General features: G+C 57.4%; 1 protein-coding gene across 1 annotated transcript; it reads right to left on the reverse strand.

Moving 5' to 3' along the window:
* Positions 1-3,310: 3,310 nt before the first annotated feature.
* SLC4A8 (solute carrier family 4 member 8) lies at positions 3,311-23,778 on the reverse strand (the record flags this gene model as incomplete). The annotated part of the gene is made up of 24 exons (XM_080635625.1): positions 3,311-3,398; positions 4,194-4,294; positions 4,592-4,729; positions 4,806-4,979; positions 5,749-5,817; positions 7,485-7,736; positions 8,225-8,386; positions 8,699-8,812; positions 9,454-9,615; positions 10,439-10,544; positions 10,623-10,868; positions 11,530-11,663; positions 11,803-11,977; positions 12,354-12,445; positions 12,564-12,710; positions 13,126-13,213; positions 13,537-13,694; positions 13,786-13,874; positions 13,975-14,163; positions 16,851-17,011; positions 17,136-17,271; positions 17,711-17,845; positions 18,399-18,480; positions 23,734-23,778. 24 exons carry the CDS (start codon positions 23,776-23,778, stop codon positions 3,311-3,313), a joined length of 3,243 nt encoding a protein of 1,080 aa, XP_080491751.1.
* Between the last annotated feature and the right edge of the window lie 546 nt (positions 23,779-24,324).

A 24,324-nucleotide genomic window follows, 5' to 3' on the forward strand; every position in this document is an offset into this window, starting at 1 on the left:
AGGGGAAGGAGGACCTCTCTCGACCTACTGACCACCCCCCTTCTAATACACCCCAGGATGCCATTGGCCTTCCTGGCCACAAGGGCACAGTGTTGGCTCATGGTCATCCTGCTGTCCACTAGGACCCCCAGGTCCCTCTCCCCTACACTACTCTCTAACAGGTCGTTCCCCAACCTATACTGGAACCTGGGGTTGTTCCTGCCCAGATGCAGGACTCTGCACTTTCCCTTGTTATATTTCATCAAGTTTCTCCCTGCCCAACTCTCCAGCCTGTCCAGGTCCCTACCAGAGTCCAGCCATGGGGCAGCCACAGCTTCTCTGAGCACCCTGGGCCAGCGCCTCAGCACCCTCACAGGGAAGAGCTTCTGCCTAAGAGCTCATCTCAGTCTCCCCTCGGGCAGGTTAAAGCCATTCCCCTTGGCCTGTCCCTACAGGCCCTTGTCCCAAGCCCCTCTCCAGGTTTCTGCAGCCCCTTTAGGCTCTGGAGCTGCTGAGGTCCCCCCTTAAGGAGCCTTCTCCAGGCTGATAGGGGAGAAGGGAGGGGAGAGCCTGGACACGGAGCTTGCCTCAGGCGCCGGTCGCACCCATGGCGCTGTGCAGGCGTTAACGCGGGTGTTGCTGTCGATACCATGGGGCAGGATCCTCCTGAGCCCTTGTGTGGGGCTGATAAAGCCCCCCCGGGGCTGTGCCAAGCGCTCACGCAAGGGATGGGGCACAAGAGGGGCAAGGAGCGCCGGGAGGATGCTCACGGATCCCAGCCGTGGGGCTGTGCCGCTGAGGCGCATCCATCGTTGCCATAGCAACGTCCCCACAGGCGCCCTATGGAGAACAGGGCAGGGACCAGCTCCGGGGGTCTCCATCACAATCGGGCATCCCCAGGTCCCTCAATGCTGCCCACAGAGAAGGGCACCGCAGCCCAGCACATCCCAGGACATGGGGAGCCACTGGGATACCCCCTGCGGCGTGGGGTGGCAGAGGCACCCCTTGAGTGAGCCCCAGAGCCTCTCGTTGTGGGTGCCCACAGCCTCCGGTGAGGTCCTGGGGTTGGGGTTACCCCATGGCTGCCCCAAGGCCCATCAGCATCCCCAAATGTCCCTGCCTGGGATGAGCCCCATGGATGGATGCGTACAGGGGATGCTGGGCACCGGAGGAGCTCGGGATGGGCTGGGATGGGATCAGCGGGAAGCTTGGGATTGATTTGGATGCATTTAGGACTCCTGCTCTGTCTGTTTAACACAGCAGGGCCTGGAGGCCAAACAAGCACCGGGTTTGAAACCAGTGCAGGATTAAAGGGTCAATGTTGGGGATGTGTTTCCTGGTACTTTGGGGAAGTATCAATGCTCCCATTGCTTTCCTTTGGGATCGATGAGTGCCAGTGCCCGCCTTCAGCTCTCCTTGCTGGTGCGATGGAGGCATCTATCTCCTGTGGCCCAGTGGAGAGCAGGGAAGCCTCCAGATAAAGCCCTGCTGCTGCCTGGCTACAACTGGGAATCATTGAAGCTGGGAATGGTTTGGGTTGGAAGGGGCCTTAAAGCTCATCCAGCTCCAACCCTGCCAGGGAAGCACCAAATGAGTCCATTTCAGCCCAGCAGCACCAAACCAAACCAAAACCAAATCAAACCCAACCCAACCCAGCCCAACCCAACCCAAACCAACCCAAACTAAACCAACCCAACCCAACCCAACCCAACCCAACCTAAACCAGCCCAACCCAGCCCAACCCAACCCAACCCAACCCAAACTAAACCAACCCAACCCAACCCAACCTAAACCAACCCAAACCAACCCAACCCAAACCAACCCAACCCAACCTAAACCAACCCAAACCAACCCAACCCAACCCGAACTAACCCAACCCAAACCAACCCAACCCAACCCAACCCAACACAGCCCAACCCAACGCAACCCAAACTGAGCCAAGCCAGGCCAAACCAACCCATCCCAACCCAACCCAACACAGCCCAACCCAACCTAAACCAATCTAAACCAACCCAACCCAACCTAAACCAACCCAACCCAACCTAAACCAACCCAAACCAACCCAACCTAAACCAACCCAACCCAACCTAAATCAACCCAACCCAACCCAACCTAAACCAACCCAACCCAACCCAACCTAAACCAACCCAAACCAACCTAAACCAACCCAACCCAACCCAACCTAAACCAACCCAAACCAACCCAACCTAAATCAACCCAACCCAACCCAACCTAAACCAACCCAACCCAACCTAAACCAACCCAACCCAACCCAACCTAAACCAACCCAAACCAACCCAACCTAAACCAACCCAACCCAACCCAACCTAAACCAACCCAAACCAACCCAACCTAAACCAACCCAACCCAACCCAACCTAAACCAACCCAAACCAACCCAACCTAAACCAACCCAACCCAACCTAAACCAATCTAAACCAGCACAACCCAACTCAAGCCAACCCAACCCAACCCAACCCCAAACCCCCTCAACAACCCCCAGGAGCAGCAGTGACCAGTGCACAGGCTTTGGGTCCCTGGCACTTGCCTATAGGAGCTCTGGTGTCTTTGAACCAAACCGTTAAGCAGCAGCATCCAAAGGTCCCCTTTGGATGTTGTGTGAGAGCAGAAGCCTCCTGTGAGCCAGAGCAGGGCCTGGGACGTGCGGCAGCACCAGAACTGATGCTTGTGCCACTGGAGGCCATGAGGAGCTTTGCTGGGGAGGGACCTGCATCAGGGGCTGGAGCGATGGGACAAGGGGTGATGGGGTCAGACTGGAACAGCCTCTGAGGTGCGACTGGAGCATGGGGAGCAAAGTCTTCCCCTCGGCCTCAACCCAACTCCTTGGATGCTCCCAATGGAGCTAAAGCACGGACCCCAACCGGCAGCCGCGTCAGACAGAGCAGGGGGTGGGGTTGAACATTCCGAGTTTATGTTTGGAAACCAGGAAAGGAGAGGAATGGAGGGATCAGTACAAAATAGAGAGGGGCAGGGGGCCCCGCGGCACCGCACCACCACACACGTGGAGCCGGGGGCTCTGCTGGGCTCAGCCTGGCCAAGAGCCACGCAAGGCCTGGAGCACGCCAAGGGTGGCTCCAAGCCGTGCCCATGGCTTCCATGGGAACCCTCCGGTGAAAGAAGCGGCTTCTCCCCGTGTCGGTTGGCACCTCCCTGAGCGCGTCCTCCTCCCCTTGCCCCTAAACAGGGAAACCAGGATCAGGGGGAGGGAAAGCAGGGAGAGCATCACCAGCGGGGACCCAGCGGAGCGTGGGGAAGGTGCCGAGGGGCACGGGCGCATCCGCGCCGATCCTTTACCTGTTCCCAGCCCGCGGTCACAGCGTTTCCGGGTCCATGGTGAGAGCTTTCCACACGGCCGTCTTGGGCATCTCATCCGAGATGTTGATCTCAGAGGGATCAGCCCTGTAAGAGGGGATTTAGGGATCAGCTCCACAAGAGGGGTTTAGGGATCGGCCCCACAAGAGGGGTTTAGGGATCGGCCCTACAAGAGGGGTTTAGGGATCAGCCCCACAAGAGGGGTTTAGGGATCGGCCCTACAAGAGGGGTTTAGGGATCAGCCCCACAAGAGGGGTTTAGGGATCGGCCCTACAAGAGGGGTTTAGGGATCGGCCCTACAAGAGGGGTTTAGGGATCAACCCCACAGGAGGGGTTTAGGGATCAGCCCTACAAGAGGGGTTTAGGGATCGGCCCCACAAGAGGGGTTTAGGGATCAGCCCTACAAGAGGGGTTTAGGGATCGGCCCTACAAGAGGGGTTTAGGGATCGGCCCCACAAGAGGGGTTTAGGGCTCGGCCCCACAAGAGGGGTTTAGGGATCGGCCCCACAAGAGGGGTTTAGGGCTCAGCCCCACAAGAGGGGTTTAGGGATCGGCCCCACAAGAGGGGTTTAGGGATCAGCCCCACAAGAGGGGTTTTCAGAGCAACCCGTGCCTATAGGAGCTGATGGCTCTGACGCCTTCGCATCACCCACATGGGGAACCCAAGGTTGAGCGCGAGCACCTCCGGGTACCACCAAGCCATTGAGGATGCACGGTCTGGGGTCAAACGCGGCCCCTCCATCACCTCCATCACCTCCGTACCCATTCCCCCACGCGGCCGGGTTCTGGGGGATGCTCAAGGAAGACGCAAGTGGAGGGAAGGGAACCAAACCCGTTCCAGTGAACGCTGCCGGGGGGTCCTGGCGCTTGGTGGGGCTTTACCTGTCACTGCTCGGCTTGGGGACGCCCAACTTGTTGCTCTTGCCCAGCAGATGCAGCTGAACTGAATTCGCAGCAGCAGCTTCCATCATCTTGCGGGACTCCTGCGGTGAGAGGGGCAAATGCAGGTCTCTGACCCACGCGACCCAGGGGAGCCATCGTGAGCTCCCACGCCAAGGAAATGGGGCGGTCGCGGTGCTGAAAACCCCGTCATGGGCAAGCCTTGCCATGGCAATAACCACCATCGGGGGCAGTAGAAAGCCCCTGGAAGGAATATCCCTCTCTCCAAGAGCTAAGCTCTGAAGAACAGGTTACGATGTGGGATCCAGGCTATTAGGGTCCACTCAGCTCTGCTCTTCCCCCAGCAGTTAAAGCCAAGCTGGCGCGGTGGCAAGCGTTACCTCCTCTTCTTTGGCTTCGTTTTTGGCATCGTCCAACCTCTTCTTCTTGCTCTCCGGCACGAGGTCATCCAGGAAGCTGAGCTCTCGCTTCGAGAAGCAGAAATCCATCACCTTCCGGACAAAGACGAGCGCCAAAACCTGCTCGAGCGCAGCGGAGGAGGCGGTGAGGCCGGAGGCGATGCGGCACCCCCGTCCGAGCCGCGCCGGCTCTTACCATCATGGGGAAGATGATGGCAGCACGGGACGCCTTGATGGCCCAGAGCAGGACGAGGCAGGCGAGCTGGATCAAGGTGAAGGAATGCACCTTCCGCAAGGGCACGTGCCGCAGGTAGATGAAATCCGGCTGGTGCTTGGCCGGCATCCAGAACAGCTTCAAGCGGTCGAAGAACTGCAAGGGACAAGGGAGAAGGCAGCACCGTGGGGCTGTGGAGGGAGCCTTCAGGAGGCTGCTTGCAGGGGGAAATCCTGGATCCTCACTGCAAGAGAGACCTTGAGGGGCTGGAGCGGGGCCAGAGAAGGGCAATGGGGCTGGTGCAGGGCCTGGAGCCCAAGGGTGATGGGGAAGGGCTGAGGGACCTGGGGGGTTCAGATGGAGAAGAGAAGGCTCAGGGGGGACCTGATGGCTCCCTACAAGTGCCTGAGAGGAGGATGGAGCCAGGAGGGGCTGGGCTCTGCTCCCAAGGAACAAGGGATGGGACAAGAGGAACCGGCCTCAAGCTGCACCAGGGCAGGTTTAGATGGAGCTGAGGAACAATTCCTGCCCCAGAGGGTGCTCAGGCATTGGAACAGGCTGCCCAGGGCAGGGCTGCAGGCACCGGCCCTGCAAGGGTTCACAGCCCGTGGGGACGAGGCCTCAGTGCCATGGGTTAGGGGTGGCCTTGGCAGGGCTGGGAATGGTTGGACTGGATGAGCTTGAAGGGCTTTTCCTGGTTGATTCCCTGATTCGGTGAATCCCCCATTTCCACATCCCCAAAACACCGCCCTCATCCATGGAGCAGAGCCCATCCTGCCTGCTCCTCCCAGCCCCATGGACCTCCTCCACCTGCACCAGCCTTTTCCCTGCCCCAAACACCCTCATTTCCTGCCTGCCCCCAGTTTTCCCTGTGCCACTTCCATGGAGCTGAGCCCCCGAGGGCAGAAGCGCTGCCGTTCCGTACCTGAATTCCTCTGAGCGACGACACCCCCATGTAGAGAAAGACACCGTAAAGCACAGGCATCGGGATGAACTGCAAAGGACAAGGCAATGATGGGCTGGGTTAAAGCACGCGGTCAGGGTGGTCGCTGTCCTACAGGCGCTGCCCAGAACCACCTCCAACCTCCCAATTTCCACTGCCTTCAAGAGGGGTTTAAAGCAGCAGAGACGTGGAGCGAGGAGCTGATGCTCTGCTTTAGGGGTCAGGCTGCATCCGAATGCTCCCGGTTTCCAGAGATGCTGGAGGAAAAGGGGTGATTTCACCCATGGAGAAACATTGCCCCCTGTTCTTGTGGCAAAAAGTGATGGGTTTCCTTTGAGCCTAAAGACCTGGTTGGAACTGGAAGGCTTAAGGCCCTTTCCCACCTGACCCCTTCTATGGTTCCATGACGTGCAAGGAAGCCCACGGGGCCGATGCCGGCGGGTTCAGCTCCTGGGAACGGCTGCGCTGAGGCATTCGGGGAGCAAATTGCAGCCAAACAAGTGCTGCCTGCTCTAAAGTGGTCCGGGGGCACCCACAAACATGGGTGAGCTTTCAGGTTCGAGCAGCGTCCTCGACCCCAACACAGTGGGGTCTGAAGGCGCCCGTCATGGGTCAAGCACCAAGGTTTGGGATCACAGCATCTTCCTCCTGCATCCCACAGCTCCTCCTAGGGGACTATGCTTGAATGAGTGGTGTCCCTCAGGGATCGGGGTTGGGACCGGTCTCGGTCAACATCTTTGTGGGTGCCATGGACAGTGGGATTGAGTGCGCCCTCAGCAAGTTTGCCGATGACACCAAGCTGTGTGGTTCGGTTGATACGCCGGAGGGAAGGGATGCATCCAGAGGGACCTCGACACGCTTGTGAGGTGGGCTGATGCCAACCTGATGAAGTTTAACCATGCCAAGTGCCAGGTCCTACACCTGGGTCGGAGCAATCCCAGGCACGGCTACAGGTTGGGCAGAGAAGGGATTCAGAGCAGCCCTGCAGAGAAGGACTTGGGGGTGTTGGTCCATGAGAAAATGAACATGAGCCGGCTGCAGTGTGCGCTCGCAGCCCAGAAAGCAACCGTGTCCTGGGCTGCATCAAGAGGAGCGTGACCAGCAGGTCGAAGGAGGTGATCCTGCCCCTCTGCTCTCGTGAGACCTCACTTGGAGCATTGTGTGCAGTTCTGGTGTCCTCAACATAAAAAGGACATGGAACTGTTGGAACAAGTCCAGAGGAGGCCACGAGGATGAGCAGGGGCTGGAGCACCTCCTGTATGGAGACAGGCTGAGAAAGTTGGGGCTGTTCAGCCTGGAGAAGAGAAGCTGCGTGGAGACCTCAGAGCAGCTTCCAGTGTCTGAAGGGGGCTACAAGGATGCTGGGGAGGGACTCTTCATCAGGGACTGTAGTGACAGGACAAGGGGTAACGGGTTCAAACTGAAACAGGGGAAGTTTAGATTGGATCTAAGGCAGAAATTCTTTACTGTGAGGGTGGTGAGGCACTGGAATGGGTTGCCCAGGGAGGTTGTGAATGCTCCATCCCTGGCAGTGTTCAAGGCCAGGTTGGATGAGGCCTTGGGTGCCATGGTTTAGTGTGAGGTGTCCCTGCCCATGGCAGGGGGTTGGAACTGGATGATCTTAAGGTCCTTTCCAACCCAAACTGTTCTATGGTTCTATGATTCTAATAACCCCCAAGAAGCCCATGGTCGGGGGGTGCTCTGCGTTGTCCCCTTACCTTCAAGGCAGACGTGAAGAAGACGGAGCAGCCCATGAGCACAAAGATCATCAAGCCCGTGACCCTCTGCTCCCGTATCCCCAGGAACTTGGGCTGTTCCCCTGGTGCGGAGCAGTCGGACTCCACCTTGAGGCTGTTCACGTGGGTGATGGACAGGACGGTGGCAGCCACAAACCAGGGCAGCCCCATCACCGAGCACACCCCCAGCATCACGGCCACCATGAAAAGGTCCAAGTGGTACCCGCATCCTTTCTGCAGGGAGCGAAACGACACAGAGCATCCCGGAGCAAGGACACGTCACGAGCTGGGCTCAAACCCCACTTGGGCTCAAGGCGACTTCTTGACAATCTAAAACCAGAGCTGGGAACAAGGATGCCTCCAGTCTCTGGGCCTGCATCAGGCAGGAGCTCAAAGTGGCTTTGGAAGCTTGTGTGGTATCTACGTCCAAAAATACCCCCAAAAAGGACTCTTTCACCCATGGGGAAGTTCCCACCGCTTGCAATGGCTCTGATCCCAAAGATCCCCCATCCTCCTGTGTCACCATTAATGGAAGAGAGCCTCCTGCCCCTCTTGCAATGGCTCTGATCCCAAAGATCCCCCATCCTCCTGTGTCACCATTAATGGAGAAGAGCCTCCTGCCCCATAGGCTCCTGTTCCCCCAGGGAATGCCTTCACAAAGCCCTTGGGACAGGAGCTTCTGCAGAGGGTTGGGGACGGGGTCATCTCGAGCAGCCCCTGACCTTCAGCCTGTGCTCCTTCCTGTTCACAATAACGGCAGTGATCTGCTGGTCCATGAAGATCAGGATGGTGCAGAGCAGAGCTGGGATGAGCGCGGCCAACACCGTCCACCACGGGTTGGGTCCTATGGGGTTGATGAGCCACCCGCGGTCATCTCTGGTGGGCTGCAACAGAGCACACGCCTCAGCATCCTGCCCCAGCCCAGCACCTTCACTGGCTCTGATGTTACCCTCCAACCCATGTCAAAGCACTTCCCACCCTGGCTTCTTGTCAGCCCCTCCATAGGGCTCAGCACAGCCACTGCCAGCACCTATAGACCCTTCTGCTGGAGACGTCTCGCTTAGGGGCTCTTCTCTTGTTTCCAGAAGGGAGCTGGAAAAGGACCTGGCCACGCAGCAGCAGCATCATCTCCTGCCCCAGCATCACCTTGCGGTGGCATCCCCAGGGGCTGGAACCTGCTCAGACCCCTCCAGTACCTTGAACATATGGGGGACGTGGAGCTTCGGTGATGGGATCCCAACCATGAAGTCAATGAGCACCATGATGACGATGGCGAGGAAGACAGCGAAGTCACTTACTGTGGAGCGGACCTGGGGCGAGAAACCGGAGCTGAGAGGGGCCTGGCAACCAGGGCCATAGCAGAAGGTGGAAGGAATGGACCTGGGGGCATCGTCAGTGTTAAGCCTGGTTAACAAAGCCCCCCCCCTCTGCACCAGGCAGGGACATCCCTTGGTTAGGTTCTGGTGCTGGGGTTGTCCCTTTGGGATCTGGTGCCAGGCAATGACCGAAGTTGAATGAGATGGGAAAGGGTTGAGTCAATGCAAGCCTTAAAAGCACTATTACAAGCGAATGAGGCTGATGTCTGCCCCTACGCTTGCAGCTAACAGGGGGGTAAGGCCCTGAGGCATCGTTTGGACCTCAAAAGGAAGAAACGGTGTCTTTTCCTACGGCAGCTCCACGTTGGAACCAACATTGGCCTTGAGCACAGAGGGTGGAAAACAGGGAAGGCCTGATTTCCCGAGGGAAAAACCCAACCATCAGCACAGAGACGCAAAGCTCCGGGCAGGTCACGAGGCAGGCGAGGAGGTGGGCAACGCTGCTCATGGAGATGAGTGGGGAGCGTCCACGCTGATGGAGACCTTGGTCAAGGTGACCCAGCGGTGGCAAAACGTGCCCCAGGGAAGCCCCCGCGCAAAGTGGGGGCTGCTGCTGGTCCCCATCTTCCACCTACTCTGGTTGGGAAGTAACGGCTGGTTTTGAACTTCTTCAACAAGCTCGACAGGACGAAGGTGGAGAAGAAGAGGATGCAGCTCCAGAAGAGGACGTTGGGAGCGTAGGGGCCGTTGCGCCCACACGCGGGTCCTCGGAACTCGCCGTGCACGTAGCGACATTCCTGGGGAAACAGAGCATCAGGACCCAAAGGCAGGGCTCGTGCAGCAAGGAAAAGGGGGGGGCTCTGAGGATCCTGCTCCAAGATCCGTGCCCTTGTGACTGCGGCTGCTGGAGGCTGAGGTTTAAGGAGCAGCAGCAGCCGAGCAAGTGAGGCGTTGAACAGAGGGGAGCAGAGACGGGCTCTGCTGGGACACCATAACACAAGGCCCATGGCACATCCTCTGTGTGAATGGCAGGTACCTGGGGCTGGGGAGACAACAGAGGGGAGGGAAACCTGGAAACTCTTGGGGATAAGGAGGGAACAAGGCCCGCGGGCCAAACCAGCCATGGTGCCAATGGAGAAGAGACAAACCACCCCTTCCCAATGCAGGGCTGGCCACAGGGGGATGGAGATGTCCATAAGAGCCTCCTTCCCTGCGCCTGGGCTCTGCTTTGGGCAGCAATAGCCTAAGGGGTGGCTCAGACGCTCCAGGTTCTGCATGTGCCTGCAGGGAATGGGAAAGCAAGGTCTGGAGTTCCTAGGACCCAATTGAGGATGAACTCAAGCCCTGTGACTGCCGCAGCACCCAAACCACCCCGTAGACCTCGCTCGTGGTCAGGAACATCATCCTGCAACCAGGCTGAGGAGGGCAGGTACTCGCCATGGTGCTGGGCACAAGATGGGCTGGACAAGGGGACTCCCCTTCCCTGGCCCAAGCGGGTTGCATCCACGCATCCCATGGAAGCAGAGCAGCACCAGCGCAGGCTGAAGCCCATCGTCACCCGCAGGGCTCGGACTTGGGTACCACGAGGATGCTCCTGGGCCTGGGGGCTGCGGCACTTACGGTCACCGTGAGGTTCTCCCAGGCGATGCTGGACACGTCGATCCTGTTGCTGTCCCAGAAGCGCCGGGTTTCATTGCTGGGATGGGTCGGGGCCTCGCACTTACAGCTGGGGGGAGAGAATCCAACGCAGGGGTAAGGGAAAGGCGACGGAGGTGCAGGCCTGAGCAGGAGGGAAGGAACCCACTAGTAGATGGTGAGGAGGTCGAGCTTGCTGTGCATGTGCACGGGGTAGGTCTCTCGCAGGTGACTGAGTTTCTCGAGCGCCTCGTAGATGAAGATGATGCAGATGAGGGAGGCGAAGGCTTCCTCGGTGAAGCGGGTGATGTAGCACACCAGGGAGCTGGCGTCGGTGGCCACCAGCACGACGCAGAAGAAGGCGGTCCACAGCCCGATGCAGGCCCGCAGGGACAGGTAGGAGAGCGCGTGCTCCCTGGGGAGCAAAGGAAAAACCAAGGGTGGAAAGGCCAGAACCCAAGGAAAGCCAAGGAAAACCAAGGCCAGCGCGAGGCTCTGAGCTTGGCCTTCCTTTGGGAAGAGCTGGGAGCACTTTAGGAGCACTTTGGCCACTTCTTTAATGGCCATTATTAACAGTTCCCTTGTGTTAACACCTCGGAGGCTAATGGAGGTGTTAACACAGCACCTCTCCCACATCACCCTGATGCCCTAACACAGAAAGTGGCTGCTTTGGCACCCAGTCACCTCCTACCAGCAAGCTGGGGCTTAGGAAGGAAGTTGAATGGCAAGAAGGGTGGTTCATCTCCCATCAGCCATCACAACCGAAGCACTGGCACAGAAAACAGCCATTTCCCATGAAAGGCTCCCGCTTTTTCATCAGAATCAGCCAAACTCAGCCTATCCCAGCACCTTGGGCATCCACATCCGTGGGGTTTCTCCTTCTGCTTCACTTCAACTCCAAGAACCCCAAACGGCCCCATCCATCCTTCATGGACTGGGGGCTCCTGCACTACCATGTGCTAGGGCAATGCCCGTGTCACAGAAGACAGCCCAAACCTAACCGCTGTTACCAACCCCATCACTGCCACCCTCTGCAGCTCCCACAGCGCCCGGCCCCAGCCCCAGCCCCTTCCTACCTGCAGAACTTGTAGAGGATCTTCTCGAACACAAGGACGGGTCCGGTGCTGCCGAGGATGGTGAGGGGTTGGCCAGCAAAGAGGGAATACACCACGCCGGTCATGGATGCGCCCAGCAGCGACTCCATGGCGCTCTGTGCAGGGAGATAGGCAGCAAGGAGTCAGTGCAGCAGACAGGGGCAGGAAAAGCCCAGCATGGAGTAAATTCGCTGCAGCAAGGCCTGGTCCTTGGGTATTGTCCTCCCCAGGGCCACCAAGGAGAGGGGTGCTCACTATGTGGCCTTTGGTCGCTTCGCCCAGCAGGCCCCCGAAGGTGATGACGGGGGACATGCAGGCACAGTAGAGGAAGAGGAAGGATGCCAGGCACTGCAGGCTCGCACCATCCCGAAAGTCGCTCCAGAACCACGGGGCTTTCCGCTTCACATCCAGGATCAAGCCTCCGAAGAGCCTGCACCAAGGGAGAGGAAGGGGCTGTGCTTCGGGAGAGCGCACGGAGTTCCCTTGGCTGCAGAAGGGCAGCCACAGGCGCAGCGTCACTTCCCTTGCATCCCCTTCATCCCCGTCTATACCAGGGCACAGAAACACCTCCAGCAACAAGAGCAGGACCAAACCTGAGAGCCCATCCCCTCCTATGGCAACGGTCCCTCGCTCCGAGGAGCAGCAGAGCTTCACAGCCGGTACCAGCACCTCTGCCCCCGTGCCAAGCGCGGCTGCGGGCAGCGATGCTGCGGCCGCATCCACGGGCACAGACCCCACAAGGGAGGATGCGCGCTCAGGTTGGAGGGGAAACCGGCAAACCCAGCCCTGCCTGGGGCAGCTCGCACCTCCCCGTCCGCTCCAGCTCGGGGCCGCTGTGCTTCTCCGCCTTGCTGTGGGAGGCGCTGTCCTCCAGCGCTCCGGGCACCTTCCTCTTCTCCTGGGGAGTGGGATGGATCCCTGTGAGGAGCTTGGTGTGCTCCCGGCCTGCGTTTGTGCCGGTGTAAGCTGGGTCCCTGCGCCCCCCCCCCCCCCTTTTCCCCTTCGGCAGCACCCACCTGCGAGGGGACGCTTTTCGGGGGCTCGATTCGGATCGATGGATCCCACTCCCCCGGCGGCAGCACCGTGACCTGGTCCAGGAACTCATCGATGCCGGCCACGAGGTCGGCGCGGTCCTTGGCTTTGTAGGCAACGTCATGGAAAACCTGCCCCCGGGAGACAACCGGTGAGAGGAAAACCCAGCCGGGGCAGGAAGCCCTTGGCTAAATGCGAGATCGTTTCCCTTCCGAATATCCTGCTGGGAATGGCAGGAAACGTTCCCCATTGGGAATAACCTGCCCATCTCTCACGTTATCATCTCCTCCACAAGGCCCCGTCCCCCATAGCCTTTGGCTGCAAGAGGAGAAGCCAGCACTGGGGACCCTGCGATGAGGTGCAGGATGCTCCCCAGGCGGGATTTCCGCCTCCAGGATGGGAGGTGATGTGAATCCATGCGTTTGCTTTGGGATGTGAGCAAAGGGTGGGCTCTTTGAATTACTGGCAGCAAATCCCCCTCCTCACTGATACAGGGACAGGGAGAGGAGAAGAAAGGACCCGGAGATGTCTCTTACGGCGGCGCACCTCATCTGTCATGAGAGTAGCCATGGACCTGCCGATCTCATGGTACCGATGGGCTTTTCCTCCTGGTCCCAGCAACACGAACAGGAACCTGGGCAGGGAAAACCAAGTGGGAGATCAGGACGGGTCCTTGCTCCAGGAGTGCCCCAGGAGGTCCCAGCTTCCACAGGGGAAGCGCAGGCACCGACTCCGCGGTGAGCTGGGAATTCCTCAAACCCCATCACAAAGGGAACTTTGGGGCCAGCTTCTGTTGGGAAATTGGGCTTAAAGGAGCAGGGAAGGGAGAAGCAAAGGTGAGGAGATGGGAGTGGGAGAACCGTGGCCGCCTTCCCTCGGGATGCCAGGGTGACGCATGCAATCCGATGGTGGCTGGGGGGGGGGTTATAATAAACCCTTTGTGCTTCTCATTCCAACCTTGTTGGGATGGGAACTTCCGTCATGCCCGAGAGGAGGACAGCGGGGGTGAGGCGGACGAAGGCCACGATGGGCTGGGGCAGGAAGTGCAGCTCCCCCACCAGCACGTTGGATGCTTCCGCTCCAGTGGGAATCTTCTTCAGGAAGTGCAGCTCCGCCTGGGCACGACAAGCGCTTTACAGGCAACAGCCCCACAAGCTGAGGAGCGGAGCTGGCCCTGAGGGCACCGGAAGGCTCCGTGTGCCTCACCTTGCTTAAATCCATGGTGCTGGCCTCGGGGGCCACCCCGTTCTTAGCTTCTGCGGTGGTGGGGGAAGGATGCGGGCTGAGTGCTTGGGCTGCAGGAGAAGGAAAGGCACAGGAGGATGGGCAAGGAGCAACGGGACCCAAGCGTGGCAGAGCCCCTCTCCTGCAGGCAGATCCCATGGGAAGCCCGACCTGGCTTCTCGAGGAGGTGCGGCTCCGACTGCTTCTTGCCGCCGTCGGCGAAGGAGCGGACGATGGGGAGGAGGTTGTTCCGCTTGCGCTCGTTCTGGTGGTGATGCTTCCTCAGCAGCACCTCTCGCACCCGCGCCCTCGTGCGCTCCTCCAGCTCCAAGCACTGCTCCTGCTGGCCCAGGAGCATGTCTGGGGTGGCAAAGGGAAGGGAGCCTCAGAGCAGGGCCGGGTGTGAGCCCAGCACCCCTGGGAGCTGAGCGCAGCCCTTGCTTAGCGAGGAGCGGAGGTAGAGGTCAGGCTCTGCGGGGAGAGGGGTTCCTTTGGCTGGGAGCCATCCTCTGCCAGAGGAACTGATTGGTAAGATTGATAACTGATAACTGATACAGGATAACTGATAACTGATACAGGATAACTGATAACTGATACAGGATAACTGATAACCAATAAACTGATAACTGATAACTGATACAGGATAACTGATAACTGACAACCTGATAACTGATAACCGATAAACTGATAACTGATACAGGATAACTGATAACCGATAAACTGATAACTGATAACTGATACAGGATAACTGATAACTGATACAGGATAACTGATAACTGATACAGGATAACTGATAACCAATAAACTGATAACTGATAACTGATACAGGATAACTGATAACTGATACAGGATAACTGATAACTGATACAGGATAACTGATAACCGATAAACTGATAACTGATACAGGATAACTGATAACTGACAACCTGATAACTGATAACCGATAAACTGATAACTGATACAGGATAACTGATAACTGATACAGGATAACTGATAACCGATAAACTGATAACTGATACAGGATAACTGATAACTGACAACCTGATAACTGATAACCGATAAACTGATAACTGATACAGGATAACTGATAACCAATAAACTGATAACTGATAACTGATACAGGATAACTGATAACCGACAAAGTGATAACTGATAACCGATAAACTGATAACTGATACAGGATAACTGATAACCAATAAACTGATAACTGATAACTGATACAGGATAACTGATAACCGACAAAGTGATAACTGATAACCGATAAACTGATAACTGATACAGGATAACTGATAACCGACAAACTGATAACTGATAACCGATAAACTGATAACTGATAACTGATACAGGATAACTGATAACTGACAAACTGATAACTGATAACCGATAAACTGATAACTGATAACTGATACAGGATAACTGATAACTGACAACCTGAAAACTGATAACCGATAAACTGATAACTGATAACTGATACAGGATAACTGATAACTGACAAACTGATAACTGATAACCGATAAACTGATAACTGATAACTGATACAGGATAACTGATAACCGACAAACTGATAACTGATAACCGATAAACTGATAACTGATAACTGATACAGGATAACTGATAACCGACAAACTGATAACTGATAACCGACAAACTGATAACTGATAACTGATAAACTGATAACTGATAACTGATGCAGGATAACTGATAACCGACAAACTGATAACTGATAACCGATAAACTGATAACTGATAACTGATACAGGATAACTGATAACTGACAACCTGATAACCGATAACCGATAAACTGATAACTGATAACTGATACAGGATAACTGATAACCGACAAACTGATAACTGATTACCGATAAACTGATAACTGATAACTGATACAGGATAACTGATAACCGACAAACTGATAACTGATAACTGATAAACTGATAACTGATAACTGATACAGGATAACTGATAACCGACAAACTGATAACTGATAACCGATAAACTGATAACTGATAACTGATACAGGATAACTGATAACTGACAACCTGAAAACTGATAACTGATAAACTGATAAATTGATAACTGACAACTGATAAACTGATAACTGATAACTGATAACCGATAAACTGATAACTGATAACCAATAACTGATAACTGATAACCAATAAACTGATAACTGACAACTGATAACTGATAAATTGATAACTGATAAATTGATAACTGATAACCGATAAACTGATAACTGGTAACTGATAAACTGATAACCAATAAACTGATGACCAATAAACTGATAACTGGTAACTGAAAATTGATACCTGATAACTGCTAAACTGATAACTGATAACCAATAAACTGATAAGCAATAAACAGATAACTGGTAACTGAAAACTGATAAACTGATAACTGATAACCGATAAACTGATAACTGATAACTAATAACCAATAAACTGATAACTGATAACCGATAAACTGATAACTGATAACAGATAAATGGATAAGTGATAACTGGCAACTGATAACTGATAAACTGATAACTGATAAAGTAATAAACTGATAACTGGTAACTGATAAATTGATAATTGACAACTGATAAACTAACTGAAAATTGATAACTGATAACCGATAAACTGATACCTGATAAAGTAATAAACTGATAACTGATTAACTGATAGCTGATAAACCGATAACTGGCAACTGATAACTGATATCTGCTGAACTGATAACTGATAAACTGGTAAATTGATAAAGTGATAAACTGGTAACTGCTGATAAATCGCCAGACTAATAAACCGATAACAAGTGGTGAGCTCTGCCTTTCGAACTCCTCCATCTTGCAGTAAAGAGCTTCCTTGCTGAGGTTCAGCTCTTGCACAGACTCGCATTGCCAAGAGCCAAGCCCTGACGCGCTCCTTCCTGCCTGGGGCACGTCCTCTAAGGGCTCCTCTAACCCCACGGGTTGCTCCCTATGGGAAGGGAGAGCTGTGGGACTGCTGCGTGCCTGCCCCCAGCTCCCAGCTCCCAGCTCCCTGGGGAGCGCAGGGCGGGATGCGGTACCTGCGATCTCCTCCATGCTGTTGGCACAGGCGTCCAGCAGCAGCATCCCGTTGATGAGGCAGCTCCGCAGCTCGAAGAGGCTGTGCAAGGAGAGCGTGGCCACGTAGGGTTTGCTCCAGCGCTCGCCGCCGTCCTCCACGTCCTCCTCAAACTTCAGCCACCTGCGGGCACCGGGCACCGTCGGCCCCACGGCACGGAGCAGCCCCATTGATGGAGCTGCGGGTACCAAGAGGAGAAGGCTCCGCACGTGCGCTGGTCCCGGCGAGCCCGGCAGCAGGGCTTTACCTCGCTGTCTCCTTCCACTCGGCATCTTTGCCCTCCTTGAGGCAGATCTCATCCAGCTCGGTGAACAGGTCATGGGGGACGTGCTGCTCGTCCTCCTCGGTGCCCAGGATGAACTGCACCCGCTGGGACGGGGTGTCTGGGGGGCACAAGACAAAGCCCCGTCCGTCACTGTGCCCCCATCGGCTCCCATGCAAAGCGGGCATCGGGTCAGCATCAGCTCAGCCAGAAGTGGTCCATTTGGCCCCTCTGCCCTGGGTCTGTCCAGGCTTGCACAGAGCCATGGGGAAGGAGAAGCATCCGCTCCAGCTTCCCACGGGATGGGCTGCTTTCCTTCCCTGCATTTCCCTTTAAAGCCCAGATCCCACTCAGGAAGAAGAGAGGGATCCCCCTGCAGAGGCCCAGGCCAATGGGATGAGGTTCAACAACTTGCCTCCCATTTTCACTGCCTTCAACGGACAAACCAAGTGGGAAAAGCCTGGGAAAAGGGGGTCTTTCCCTCCGCACATTCCCTAGGGAGAACAGGGAAGCCCTGCTTGCGGCAGACCCCGCGCCCACCCTGCTGCAGGAGGACTCACAGTGGTCGCCCTGCTCCGCGGGGGCCGAATCCTTCTCCCGTTCCCGTTTCCGATCCTTGCGGCCGTGGGGCCGGTGGTGCCGGTGGCTCTGGCGCACCAGCGGCATCCGCACCCCCACGTACAGGGTCCGGTGGCCTGCGGGACAGCGGCGTTGGCATCACTCGATGCTGTGGAGGTGGTGCCGGGGTCAAAGCATGGGAACATGGAGAACCGGGGGCATCCCTTCCCTGTGCGCTCCCTGCATCCCTGGCGGCCACAGACCTGCCCTTTTTCCAGGCCTACGTTGCTTCACCTTTGCCACCACAGTGACAAACGATGGCTCCGGCTCACCCGAAAGTGCCCTGGCAGCCCCGAGGCTCCTCTCAAAGCCCAGCTTGGCTGAGCAGCACAGCCTGCGGCAGCAGGCTCCGTGGTTCAAGGCGCGGAATGGCACAAGGCGACCAGAGATCAAATCAGTTCCATCCGATGATTCCATGCAATGAGCCGTGAGGAAACAAGCCCTGAATTACGCAGCCCCGTGGCCCCCGTGGGGGCTTTTCCCCTGCCTTTATCAGCCAGAGCATCCCCAAAGGCTGCGGTAACCGAGCTGCTTCACTAAGGGGCTCCATGGGTTTTGCTGCCCCAAGCGAAGGACATGGCAGGGACTTTGTGCACCAGTCCCCTACCAAGGTCCCCAGCACACGCTCACCTTCCAGCTCCTCCTTCTCATAGTGGATGTTGACGACGTTGCTGGTTCTTCCCTGGTCGATCACTGCCTCCTCGTCCTGTCTCTGTTCGGCAAGAGGAGAAGGTACAAGTTGGGTTTGTAGAGCCATGGAGTGGCTTGGGTTGGAAGGGACCTTCAAAGCTCATCGAGTCCAACCCCCTGCAATGGGCAGGGATGGCATCAACTGGAGCAGGTTCCCAGAACCACGTCCAGCCTGGCCTTGGATGTGTCCAGGGATCCATCCAGCTCCTCTCTGGGCAGCCCATGCCAGGGTTTTACCACCCTCGTGGTAAAGGATTTCTTGCTCGCATCCAGCCTGAATCTCCTCTTTTAGTTTAAAGCCATCGCCCCTCATCCCATCACAACAGGCCAGGCTGAAAAGTCTCTCCCCACCTTCCTCACAGGCCCCTTTTAAGCACTGAAAGGCCACAGCAAGGTCTCCCCTTAAGGAGCCTTCTCTTCTCTCTGGGCAGCAACCCCAGCTCTCAGCCTTTGCCCACAGCAGAGATGCTCCGTCCCTCAGATCATTTGTGTGCCCTCCTTTGGCCCCTCTCCATCAGGCCCAGGTCCTTCCTGTGCTGAGGACCCCAGAGCAGAGCAAAGGGGCAGGATCAAGGTGCTTGACACCTCTGGATGCAGCCCAGGATAGAGGTGGCCCCTGTTCTGCAAGCACCCATTGCCCGCTCATGTCCAGTCTTTCACCCACCAGTACCCCCAATTCCTTCTCCTCAGGGGTCCCCTCATCCCCCAGTCTGTGTTGATACCATGGTTGCTCCAGCTGATGTGCACGACCCCACACTTGGCCCCATTGAACCTCATGAGGTTCGCATGGACCCAGCTCTGGAGCCTGGCTGAGTCTCTCTGGGTGGCATCCTGCATCCTGCCCCCCGGGCACTTCACCTGCACCACTCAGCTTCGAGTCCTCTGCAGGTATTAAACAGGGCTGGTGCCCGTACGGACCCCTGAGGGTCACCACTGGTCTCCATCCAGACACTGAGCCGTTGACCACGACCCTCTGGATCATAGGATCATGGAATCATGGAATGGTTTGGGATGAAGGGAGCTTAAAGCTCCTCCAGCTCCAACCCCTGCCACGGGCAGGGACCCCTTCCATGGAGCAGGGTGCTCCAAGCCCCTGTGTCCAACCTGGCCTTGATGGGATGGAGCATCCAAACCTTCTCCATCCAACCCATCCCAGCGTCCCAGCACCCTCACAGGGAAGAGCTTCTCCCTTATCTCCAACCTGAACTCCCCCTGTTCCAATCTGAACCCATCACCCCTTGTCCCATCGCTCCAGTCCCTGATGAAGGTCCCTCTGCAGCATCCCTAAGGATGCTTCATGGAATTCCAGGTAGACAACATCCGTAGCCCTCCCTTTGCCCACTGATGCAGCTGCACCCCCAGAGGCGGCCTCCAGCTTGGTCAGGCAGGGCTTGCCCTTGCCTGCCTTGAATCCCCTCCATGTCCTCCATGTGCAGAGCTCCCCGACCTCCCTCCAGCCATCACCCACCCTGCGGCCGTGCATGGCCATGAGCATCACCCCCCCATGTGCCCCCTATGGCATCACCGCTCTTGTCTACAGCGTGACCCTGGAGGTATTTAGTGCAGGGGAGAGGGCTGAGGGGTTTGGGCCTCCCCCTGCTTTGTTCTTGCGGTTCCTTTCTGAAAGGACAAACAGGGATTTCTGAAAGGGGGGGGGGAAAGCCCCAAACCCCAACTCCTGCCCTTTCGGTGGCGGCAGCTTTCACCTCCACAGCCATACCTGCACCTCTCACTAGACAGCACCTGGGCACAGGGCACGGCCCCCAACAGCCCCCAGAGGCCCTCAGGAGCCTGCAAGGGTGAAGCTTCAGCTGCTTGGACCACGGAGAGCATCGGTTTTGGCCTTGCAGGGCTGCAGGAAGAGCATTTGTGCCTCAGCAGCCCCAGGAGAACCACAGCAGCAGGCAGAAAGGAGCTGCTCTGCTTCTCGTTCCCTTTGGCACCCCGGCCGGGATGGGGATGACCAGGATTAGTGCCTTCAAAGCCAACCACATCTCACACTCGAGCCGCAGCTGCACCTTTGGAAGGGCCTCCTGGAAACACTTGGTGTCTCCTTTCCTTTCTCCTCTTCAGGCCGCGCTTCCCATGGCCACGAATGTCTTCAGTGCTAAAGGAAACACGCTCCTGCCACGGGGCTTCTCCTGCCTTGCCTGCCTGGACAGAAACTCCCCAAGGCCACCAGGATCTGTTCACCCACGCAAAGGAAACCTCAGCGATGCTGAGCTTCCCATCAGTTTCCAAGTCCTTGCTTTAATAAGGGCACAAAGGGGAAGCTTGGGCTCTAATGACGACGCAGGAACCATGGAGACCTCTCAGAGCAGAAATGAGCTGCAGTGATTTCAGCCGGCGGGAAGCCCGCTTCCCGTGCCCCACATCGGAGCGAGGAGCAGCATCCCTGCCTCCCGCTGCTGCCTGTGCTGAGCAAGAGGAGCAGACGCTGGCGATGCTGCTGCTGCTCCCTGGGGACCCCTTGCAGGCACCCCTTGGTGCCATCTCCTGGTGCTCACCATGGGACCGCATTACCCAGTGCCTCCGGCTTTCCCGTCCTTTCCCCATTGATCCCCGTGCCTGTGGCTGTCGGGTCTGTTTGGATCTTAGTAAAGCCTTTGGCACTGTCTCCTATAGTGTTCTGCTGGAGGAATTGCCTGATCATGGCTTGGACGGGAGGATCCATTGCTGGGAGCCCAAAGAGTGGTGGTGAATGGTGTCACATCCAGTGGTGCCCCTCAGGGCTGGGTTGTTCCGTATCTTCATTGATGATCTGGATGAGGGGATGCAGGGTACCCTCAGGGGACCTGCAGGTGACACCCGGCTGGGTGGGCACATTGATGTGCTGGAGGGTGGGAAGCTCTGCAGAGGGATCTGGCCAGGCTGGATCCATGGCTGTGCCAATGGGATGAGGTTCCAGAAGGCAAAGGGCCGGGTCCTGCACTTGGGCCACAACAACTCCATGGAATGCTGCAGGCTGCAGCTCGAGTCCTGTGCTCAGCTCTGGGCCCCTCACTGCAAGAGAGACCTTGAGGGGCTGGAGCGGGGCCAGAGAAGGGCAATGGGGCTGGTGCAGGGCCTGGAGCCCAAGGGTGATGGGGAAGGGCTGAGGGACCTGAGGGGTTCAGGTGGAGAAGAGAAGGCTCAGGGGGGACCTGATGGCTCCCTACAAGTGCCTGAGAGGAGGATGGAGCCAGGAGGGGCTGGGCTCTGCTCCCAAGGAACAAGGGATGGGACAAGAGGAACCGGCCTCAAGCTGCACCAGGGCAGGTTTAGATGGAGCTGAGGAACAATTCCTGCCCCAGAGGGTGCTCAGGCATTGGAACAGGCTGCCCAGGGCAGGGCTGCAGGCACCGGCCCTGCAAGTGTTCACACCCCGTGGAGACGAGGCCTCAGTGCCATGGGTTAGGGGTGGCCTTGGCAGGGCTGGGAACGGTTGGACTGGATGAGCTTGCAGCTCTTTTCCACCCTGGTTGATTCCATGGCTCTGTAACCCCTCCAGAGCCATCACTGTACGAGCCCTGTTCAGGTTCATCATCGAGAGCATCAACAGCAGGGGCACAAGGAGCAACCATTACAGAGTCACAGCCTCCATCCCTTTGGTGCTGCAATGAAGCCCCGTCAGGCAGAGCCAGTCCTTGCACGGCACGGAAAGGCCCAGGGAAGCGACTTTTCCCCTCTCCTCACCATTTCCAGCCCTACTTCATCTTCCCAGCTGAGCTATTCCGCTATTCCCATCCTGACAGCTCGTTTGCTCCAACCAACTCCCTCAGCACAAAGGTTACCTGTGAAAGGTGAGCCAGGGTGTTAAATAGCACAGGGGAGGAAGGTGACACCGAGGCCTCATCAGCTCAAATCCCATCCTGATCCAGGCTCTGCCTCTCTATTGTTAACATCAAAGCTTCAGGAGCAAACCAGGATGGAAGCAGAACAAGGGGCATCTGCGGGTATCCCATCGCCCTTCCCAGCATCATCCCGAGCCTGGCAGGGAGATGCCACCAAAGGAAAGGTCCCCATTCCACACTCACTCGGTCCCTGCGAGGCCGCTCAAGGGGGCTCGGAGGGGTTCATTCCCTGAGGAAACTGCTGGAGGATTGCAGGATTTCACAGAGCTGCCGGGTTGGGATGGGATGGAGCGGGAAGGGGGGATGGCTCCAGGATGTTATCCCCCCCCGGGACGGGTACCAGCACTTGCAGGTACCTTCCCTCTCCATCCTGCTGCCAGGCGCCTTCATCCACCCTGCTCAGTACCACCCTGGGGAAGCTCTGGTGTAAGTGGGGACAAAGCAGAGGGGCTTAGGTTGGGCTTTGGGTGCTCCTGGTGCTGGGGAAGCCAAGAGCATCCTATGACCATGCAAACCTCGGGTCCAGCCCCCTTTTCCCATCACGCGTGAGCAGGGGGAGGGTCAATGTCATCAACTGACCCGAAACGGGGCTGATAACACTGCTCCTGGTGGTGCGATGGGATGAGGGTAGCAAGAGCCAAACTGGGGGCTGCTGTGCAGCCCCTCTCCATCCCCACCCTGAATGGACAAAGCCACATCCCGGTGGCTCCATCCTTCACCGGGCCCCCTCCAGGTCCTGGACCAGGATTTAAGGTGTGATGGGACCGGAGCCGGGTGCTTGCAATGGGAGGGGCTGTGGGAAGGATGCAGGTCCCAGCCGAGCATCATCAGGACATGTCAGCGCTTGCAGGGGGAGGTGTGAATTCCTCTCACTCCTTCCCATGAGCTCTCTTGATTCCAGATGAATCAATTCCCACCTCATTCGCCACCACCAGCAGCTCCCGCAGCCAAATCCCATGGGGTCAGGCAAGGAGATGCTGACAGGGGAGGGCGGGGGGGCCCAGCTGCACCCCAGCACCGGGCACAAAGCTCCCGGTGGACACAAAAGCATCCTCCCCCCTCGTGACTGATGTCGTGTGGGGCCCCGTGGGGGGGCAGCGGCTTTGTTCCCCCTCCGACAGACCCACAGCATCACCACACGTAGATGCAGGGGACAAGGGGACCCCCCAACAGGCACCGCGCAGGTGCCTTCCTCCCCTGCTCACATCCCTCCCGCACCCCTCGCCCCCCATCTCCGCCTTGCAGATGCCTCGCACCCCCACATCCCATCTCCAACCCCCCCCATTTTACAGCCTCCTAAGCACCCTCATCCCCCCCCATTAGACCCCCCCATGCACCCATTCTCCTTTGCAGACGCCTCCCCCCCACCCCCCCATCGGAAATGCCGCAGTGAGCAGGCACGGAGCATCCTCCGGCCGCCCGGGGGTACCGGCCCCCCCCACCTGGTAGCTGAGGATGCCGTCGGGCTCGTTGCTGCCTGCGGGCATGGCGGGGCCCGGCACCCCCCCGCGGCTGGGGGCCAGGGGGGGCCGCTGCCGCCTGCAGCCCCGGCGCCGCTCACACCGGCTCCGCCATCGCCCGGAGCCGGGGACAAACCCCGCCCAGGGCCGGGGGGGGGCGGGAGGGAGGAGGCAGGGACGGGGGGGTCGGGGAGCAGCGACCGGGGAGGGGTCTATGGGTCTGCTCCTGCAGCGACCCCCCCGGGGCCCTTCAGCATCGCAGTGACCCCCCCCTCCGGCATCACCCCCCAGCATCACCCTGAGCCCCTTCAGTACCTTTGTGACCCCCCCCAGCATCACCCTGAGCCCCTTCAGTACCTTTGTGACCCCCCCTTCAGTATCACCCTGAGCCCATTCAGTACCTTTGTGACCCCCCCCTTCAGCATCACCCCCCGGCATCACCCTGAGCCCATTCAGTACCTTTGTGACCCCCCCTTCAGCATCACCCCCCGACATCACCCTGAGCCCCTTCAGTACCTTTGTGACCCCCCCTTCAGCATCACCTTGAGCCCATTCAGTACCTTTGTGACCTCC

The sequence above is a fragment of the Psittacula echo genome (genome assembly GCF_963264785.1).
Source record: "Psittacula echo genome assembly, chromosome: 27".
NCBI lineage: Eukaryota > Metazoa > Chordata > Aves > Psittaciformes > Psittacidae > Psittacula > Psittacula echo.